This window comes from Microplitis demolitor, chromosome 6 (genome assembly GCF_026212275.2).
Source record: "Microplitis demolitor isolate Queensland-Clemson2020A chromosome 6, iyMicDemo2.1a, whole genome shotgun sequence".
In the NCBI taxonomy this organism is placed as follows: domain Eukaryota; kingdom Metazoa; phylum Arthropoda; class Insecta; order Hymenoptera; family Braconidae; genus Microplitis; species Microplitis demolitor.
Window position 1 is genome coordinate 11,643,230 of NC_068550.1, and position 8,473 is coordinate 11,651,702.

Here is an 8,473-nt window from a genome sequence, read left to right on the forward strand (position 1 = left end):
TAAGAATAGAAATAGAATATAAAATAAAAAAAAAAAAGGGAAAAAAAAAAAAAAAATATATATATATATATTTTATATCAATATACACATATAAAAATATATTATTATTATTAAAAATATTTTATTAAATATTATTTTAATATTTTATGCATGTAGAATTTTATGTCATTGGAATGCATGCTAATACCAATGCATTAGTCGCGTTATCGCGAAAGGGACTCATATGACACCCCTTCCGCATATGAATTCTTTTTAAAAAATTTTTGAGTAGGGATGTTACCAAGTGGTAACAGCCTAAGTTAATTGCAAAAGATACGTCATTAAATATCTAACAGTCAGAGCAAATACGCGCATAGTTATTATTAAAATATATATTTAAAAAAAAAAAATAATATACACAAAAATTACAAAAAAAAAAAAAATAATAATAATAATAAATAAAAAAATAATAACAATAATAATAAATAACCGCACAAAATTTTTTTTTAAAACAAATAAATAAGTCTATAAAAAGGAAAACAAAAAAAAAAGGTAATAATAATTATATTTAAGTATAATAAAATAAAAAAAAAAAAAAAAGGGGGTTTCATTGTTGTCTCTAATGAGTAATTTTATATTCGTTTATTTTTTGTTTTTTTTAAAAAATCAAGAAATAATGGCAGCAAATCGAAGAAATGGACCTAATTACGTCAAATTGGACAAAATCAGAAGCATTGATCCCGATGAGTTTCCAATGATATTTCAAGATATTGCAAGATTTGTGTGGGTTAAGAAAGAAAATGGTGTGAACCGTGTTCTGGTTAAAAATAAGGGGGAAATTAATGAAGAAAAAATTTGCGTCGCGTGTTTTGTGGACTTGGTGGTTAACGATGAATTTCAAGAATTTAACCAATACGAGGGAATCGTGAAATTCCATAAAATAAGTTTAGATGAGAAACTAAATTGTAACCACTGTGGGGAAGTTTTGCTTGAAGCTCAGCCAGCAAAAAATTGCGATCTTTGCAAGCAATTGTTCGTATGGAAAGAAGAAGAATTGTTTAACAAAGTATTTTTGTATGTTGATGAACCATGGGGTGAAAATAATTAAATAAAATTTTTTTTTCAAGTTATTTTTTTTTTAAAAAAAAAAATGAAGAAATGAATCAATCATTTCGTAAAATTTGTTTTATTATTATTTTAATATCTTATATATTACTTCATTATAAATATTTCAATTTAAGTATTTACATTAATCTTTCTTATATTCAAAAAAAAAAAAAAAAAAAAAATGTAATAACAAAAATATATTTTATGTAAAAAAAAAAAAAAAAAAAAAGGAAATATGTTAAACAATACAATAATTTTATGTAAAAATAATAAAATAACGACAGATAAAAAATTTTTTTTTTTAAAAAAAAAAAAAGAAACCTATTCTCATTCAAAAAAAAAAAAAAAAAGAAGAGAAAACAATATTAAAAAAAAAAAAAAAACAACAATTAAATCTATTTCAGTTCTGATTATTTATGTAAGAGAGAGTAAGTATAATACAATTTGAAAAAAAAAATAATAATAATAATAATTTTGTTTTTATAAAAAAATTGATAAGTAACTAATAAAAATCAAATAAAAAAAATAATAATAAGAAAAATTATAAAATTACGAAAAAGTAAGTATAAATTTAATTAAATTAAAGAAAAATATATATATCCTTTATTATAAAAATAATTTTTTTTAATTATTAAAAAAAAAAAAAAAAAAAAAAAAAAATAAACAAATAATAGACGTGTACTATGAGATATACAATTTTTATTCAAAAATAATAAATAAATATTCAAAAATAATAGCAATAATAATAAAATAATATGCTTATATTTTAATTATGAATTAACAATAATTAAAAAATATACATATACATACATACAATTTTTTTTTAAAAAAATTTGTCATATATTGAAATATATGACAAATGACTAACAGTGGGGGTGTGACGTCACGACGTCGTATTCTTACTGACAATCAACTTATTAAAAAAATCATACATGTTATGCCATCTGGTTATGCATGAATAAATTAATTTACAAATGACTTCCAGGCATTATTTCGGCTGATGATTTTTAAATTTGAATTTAAATTCAAATTATTTTTATTTTATGTAAAGTTATTATTGAATGATTATGAATAAATGAAAAAGTAAAAAAATAAATGTTGTTTATAAATTTGAATATAAATTCAAATTTTTATATTTGTTAATTATTAATAAATAATGAAATTAATGTTGAATAAAAGAAATATTGAAATTATAAAAAAATAAAATAATAAAGAGAAATAATGAAATGATTTAATAAATATGAAATATGAAATAAATGATAAAAGAAATAACGAAATGAATTAATGAAACTATATGAATGAATAAATAATGATAATAAATAATTAAAAAATGAAATGAATTATGAAATATGGAAAGAATATTATTGTAAAGTATGAAATAAAATTCAAAAATGATAAAATATTGATAGAAAAATTATAAATAGAAAAATATAATTATTAATAAACAACGTTATTAATAATTAAAACGAAATAAAATATAAAATGTTTAAATAATAAAATGAATTTATTGCAATAAAGAAAAAAAAAAATAAGAATCAATAAATATTGATTTATGAATTCGACTCCAATGCTTTATGCGTTGTTGCTAACTGCATTGGAAGTCATGAAAAATATATATATAAATAATTATTATAAAAAAATATTGATTTAATTATAGCCAATAAAATAATTGGTATAATTAAATAATTATTGGAAGGGATGTTACTACCTGGTAACAGCTCTTCTGGAAATCGAAAAAGATTTCAGTTTCCTAAGTGAGCTCATTCGTCATTGACGAAATTTTAATTATTTAAAGGCAAGGTCCTTAATTTTATTAAATCATTGTAATATGATTTAAGTATTTATAAACTGAATTATAAAAATATAACTCAGAATATTTTTAAATAATTATTGAATTATTAAAAGTAATAATTCATTTTAATAAAAAAAAATAAATGTGATAAATATTCCATCAATTATCAAGTTCAAGTCGAATTATTTAAATATAATTCATTCAATAAATAAAATTCAATATTGATAAAATTTCATCAATTATCAAGAGTTAAGAAGGAAGAATAACAAATAAAAAAAAAAAATCAAATAAATAATTATTGATAACAATAATAATCATCAAATAAATCAAGGTAACAATTTAATTGAATAAATATTTAAATAATAATTGATTGATTTTAAATAAATTAAATAACAAGTGAAATCGAGAGTTAAACCATTTTATAAAAGTGTAAAATTGTAAATTGCATTTAATTGTCTAATGTAAACTAAATTTTGTTTGTAATAATTTTTAAATAATTGTTTTGATTTAAATAAATTTGGAAGTTGTTTTAATTTTGCTTATATTATTTTACTTAATTAATTAAATTTTATTTTACTTAATTTTTATTATTTTAATTTATCTCTTAGACAACAAAACATTTTTATTTTTATTTTCTTTTAATTTTAAATGAACAGTCATCCTTATAGCTCCGTCCCAGTTATTTCGCTAGGCGAAGGCTAAACAGGAGCGCTACTCTTAATATGTGTTATTTTGACGTAACATTTCCAATTCTACTTTAAGATCATTAGAATCATCTAAAGGAGCCGGCGGCACAAAATTTCCAATGATATAGAGGTTATTAGGATCAGTAAGACGACTATATGCAACATATTGCATCATTCTTGTCATTCCTTTATTGTAAATACAAACAGATCGATAAGTTTGACCTTGACTTTTATGAGCAGTTATACTTTCTGCAGAAATTATAGGAAATTGTTTTCGCACTGCCATTTTTTTACCAACTGCGATATCAGTAATTACTATCGGTAAAATTGGAACAAAATTCGTATTTTTCAAGATATCTTCTTTAAGATGTTGTAAATTATTGTTTCGAGTAGTTCGTCCAATATCACCGTCCTCAAAGTCTACCCAAAAAATCGTAATCTCATTTGAGTTAGCTTTTTTAGTTACGTGTCTTAAAATACCTGTTGCTCCGTTGACCAATCCGTCTTTGGTATTTATATTACGGGTTAACATGACTTTAACACCAATTTTTGAATAGAAAGTTTTAGGTAAACAACCCGTCTTATTTGTTGGTAATTTATGAAGGGCGTCAAGGGTCTTTTTAATTATTTTTTTACTCAATTTTTTGTCTTGAATATGATCTTCAGCCTCATTAACGAATAGTTCACCTGGCATATTAGCAATTTTTTTTTTCATTATAAGCATCAACATCTTTATTCGTATAAAAAATATGAACTGCATCATAAGGAATGTCTTTCAACTTGCATCGTGATTTGAATAATTTTATGTCACTTTCTGTCATTGTTCCCATTGAAAGGTTATTTAAAGCATTAATAAAATCTTCATTATCTTTCGCATAACTTTGGTTAATTAGTAATATTCGAAATCAATCCAATTATCTAATGCAAATAATGCAGTATACGCGTGATCAGCGATATTTGGCTGAAAAGGTTTACCAGGGTTTTTTTTATTCCACTCTACTTTTTTATCTCTTAAATAATGTTGAGCGGTATAATATATTGGTTTATCCATGACAGGCGGAAGCTGTCTTAAGTCTCCAACAAAGATAACTGATAAACCGCCGAAAGGAAAATTATTTTCAGTGATTTGTTGCAGACGAGTGTCGATTTAGTTCAAACGATTTCGACCAATCATAGAAACCTCATCTATAATAACTACTTTCACATGACGCATTTCGAATCTTAATGATGTAACGTCGCTAGAACTTAATGCTGGAAGGTTTCCTTTATTATAATTATCCACAGGTAAATTAAAACAACTATGAATAGTAACACCCCGAATCAAGAATGCAGCCTTTCCAGATGGAGCAGCTAAAATTACTTTAGCTGATTCAATATCTGAACATATTATTTGTTTGTTGTAATAGTCGGATATAGTTTGGTATAAAAGTTCAATCAGAAAAGATTTTCCAGTTCCCGCTTGGCCACAAATCACTAAACGAATTAGTTTACCAAGTTTTTGAGCATGTAAACAATGCATCGTTATTTGAAGTTGTTGATCATTGGCCTTCAAAAGTAGCTCTAAAATATCTTTATTTTCCATAACTTTTGGAACACTTATCTTATAATCTTTTTCTTTCGAATCAGAAGAATTATTGTTTTTCGCTTCAGGAAATAGGTCAGTTAATTCTTCTGGTTCAATTTTTTTTTTCAAAATTAAAATCATTGTCATCTTCATCATTATCAACACCTACTTCGACCTCTTTAAAAATATCCTCAAGAAAATCTTCATCCATTTGATATATCAACCCTCGATTTTGTTCTATTAAAACTAAATTTTTATTATGAAGTTTTTTTCTTTCGAGTGGACTTAGACTTTCAATTTCGGTTTTTTCGTCACGAAATGGTAAAAATAATAGTAGCCGTTCTCGATAATAATTGTTTTCATCTTGATGTTTATTATAATGACGTGTTCGTAAAATTTTACGTTTCAGACGTTCTTTCACATCGCTTTCCTCATTACAGACATCATTAACTTCATTGCAACTGTTACTTTCATCATTTAAGTCGTGATCAATTTTCGCTTTGAGTTATTTGGGATCGCTATATCCAGTGGCGAAATCAGCTAAACACATCGATTCATATTGCTTGTCTCGCTTGTAATACTTTTCGATTATATTATCTTGATAGATGTCTGTTGACTCAGGTACCATTTTTGATAGTTCTTTTTTCCGTTTAACCACTCGATTTCTTTCTTCCATCGGAAAAGTAGGAACAAATATTCCTTTTCGAGATGCTTTAAAGAATGACAAATGAAGTACAAGTGCAGCAGCTTCTTGAGCTGCTAATACTCTCGTATTAATAAACGCATTTGCGAATTTCTTAACTTTTTCAAGGTTAGTAAAGTCTTCGTGAGCAAATTGCTCAATCAAAGTTCTAAATAGTTTTGCCATATCCTTTTCAACTTTTACTATATAATCAGTTAAATAACTTACACATGCATATGGATCACAAATAAATTGTATATCCATGTTTGACTTCAGTAAATTCAAAATATCTAGATTATACGCATTAACAAAAATTTCATTACTTCGACGTCTCAAAAATACGCGCGTCGATTGCAAAGAATATCTAGCAGCATTAATGTATTCATTTTCTGACATCTGAAGCTCTGTTAAAATTTGTGAGAATGGAATTTCTCGTGGTATTTTATGCAAGTCCTCAAGATAATTCTTAACCTTTTCCGAATTAGATTTTACTTTTTTATTTCGTTCTTCTAGCGGTAGTTTAGTTAAAATCTTTGTTTCAGGCATTGGCCGTAACTGCCGTACCTAACAGTCACTCCAGATTGAAATTGACAGTAATTTGGCAGTTGAAATTACCGAAATTTGCTGCCCGAATCTGCCGACAAATTGATCGCAAAAATTAAAAAAGAAAAAAAATTAGCGGCTAATTTTTTTTTTTTAATTTAGAGGTTACTTTTTTGGCTACGAAAAAACCCTAGAAAAAGTTCCTATGAAATTTTTGTCAAATGTCTGTCAACTTCGGGCTATTCCGTTTTCGACGAGAATTTGCATACAACTGCTATACAATTTGATGTAAATTTACTACCCGAATTCGAATGCAAATTCATTTTAAAAGTCGTATACGAATTATCGTCAAAAACGAAAAAGCCCGAATTTGACAGACATTTGACAAAAATTTCATAGGAACTTTTATTTGGGTTTCTTTCTAGTAAAAAAAAGTAACCTCTAAATTAAAAAAAAATTAACTGCCTAATTTTTTTTTTCAAGTTTTGCCATCAAATTGTCGGCCAATTCAGGCAGCACATTTTGATAATTTCACTTTTATAATATTATTGTCAGTTTAAATCTAAAGCGGCTTTTAGTGTAATTTCGTACATCTAACAACATTGTGGAACTACCTGTCAATACCTTATTGGCGAAATTTGAAAATCAGGTTTTTAATCAATGGAAATAAATAATTATTTTTCAAGTCAATTTTTTATCGGAGATTTAATATCATTATACAAAAAAAAAAATATTATTTATTCTGATTGAAGACTACTAATGGAAATTTTAGTTTTGTAATTACATTTTTATAATAAATAAATTACTGTTTTATTTGTTTTCACCAACAATCACTGACAAACGGTTTCCTAGCAATTTAAAGAAAAAAAGTAAAAAAATATCGAAGTAGAGGGGTTCAATGAAGAAAATGAAAGGCTATTTTTTATTTAGTTTTTCATAATTATAGCAATTAACCCTCAAACAACTTTGATAGGTCAACATTGATCGATAAACGACCAACAAACGATCCATTGTTTAAGTTTTTTTCGATAACTTCCATTTGTTTATGAGAAAAATTTGGACACGATTTTTCCTATTTACTATACAAGTGCAACAAAGATCGTACCGTTCATCAATTTGCAAATAAGGATAAAAATAATAAAGAGTTTCAAGCAGAAAAATAAACTTAAACATTAATTCGGTGTTTGGTGGGTTTTTATTATGTTTTTTTATTAGTACATATAATAAATTTTTGTTACCCCCCCTCTCCTGCGGCCGCCTCTCCTCCGCCAATTATTATTGGCCCTACGGCGGTTCCGCCCTGCCTGACTCCTGGCTACACCTCTAGCAGCCCAACGACGTGGATTATCTGAAAAATAGAATCAAACGTTTACATTTCTTAAATCTAATAAAAAAAAAAAAATAAAATTCCTGTTTAGAAAATCTCATAAAATTCAAGAGATTTTCATAAATTCTCATAGAAATTTTATAAAAATGAATGAGTTTTATGGAAAATGCTATAGTTAAGTATATAGACCTTATACATACAGCTTCAAAATTTATCGGATTTTTTAAGTAAAAATTCTCGAACTTACCAACTGCTACTGCAACAGCTTCTTGAGCTGCTGATGCTGGTGCTGCAGCTATAGGTGCTGCAGCTACAGGTGCCGGTGCGGCCGGTGCTGCAGCTACAGGTGTCGGTACTGCTGGTGCTGGTGCTGCAGCTACAGGTGCCGGTACTGCTGGTGCTACAGATGCCGGTGCTGCTAGTGCTGGTGCTGCAGCTACAGGTGCCGGTGCTGGTGCTGCTGCAGCTGCAGGTGCTGCTGCTTGAATTGGAAAAGGGATGTCGGCTACAGCATTATTAGCTCCCGCCGGCATCCCTTCTCTACCTGCAGCTGCCAGGCGTGGCGGCGATGGTGGCGGTGGCGGTGGGAGTAGCTGCCCGAAATTCAGGTTGGCCCGGAAAGGGGGCAGGCAGTTGTGTCGGCCACTTCCACGGGCCAACCTGTTGTATCTATGGCGGATTCCGCCGCAGCTCGAGCTTCCCTTAGCTCTCTTTCTTTTGAAAACAAAATAAAATAGATGTCAATTTAATTACTTTCAACATTAAAGTCAATAAGTCCATATATATTAGGGTG

The 8,473-nt window shown here is 27.3% G+C and overlaps 1 protein-coding gene across 1 annotated transcript; it reads right to left on the reverse strand.

The window, feature by feature from the left end:
* Positions 1-5,633: 5,633 nt before the first annotated feature.
* LOC128668008 (translation initiation factor IF-2-like) lies at positions 5,634-8,213 on the reverse strand. The gene is made up of 2 exons (XM_053740155.1): positions 7,928-8,213; positions 5,634-6,100 (listed from the first exon to the last, which is right to left on the reverse strand). Exons 1-2 carry the CDS (start codon positions 8,211-8,213, stop codon positions 5,634-5,636), a joined length of 753 nt encoding a protein of 250 aa, XP_053596130.1.
* Between the last annotated feature and the right edge of the window lie 260 nt (positions 8,214-8,473).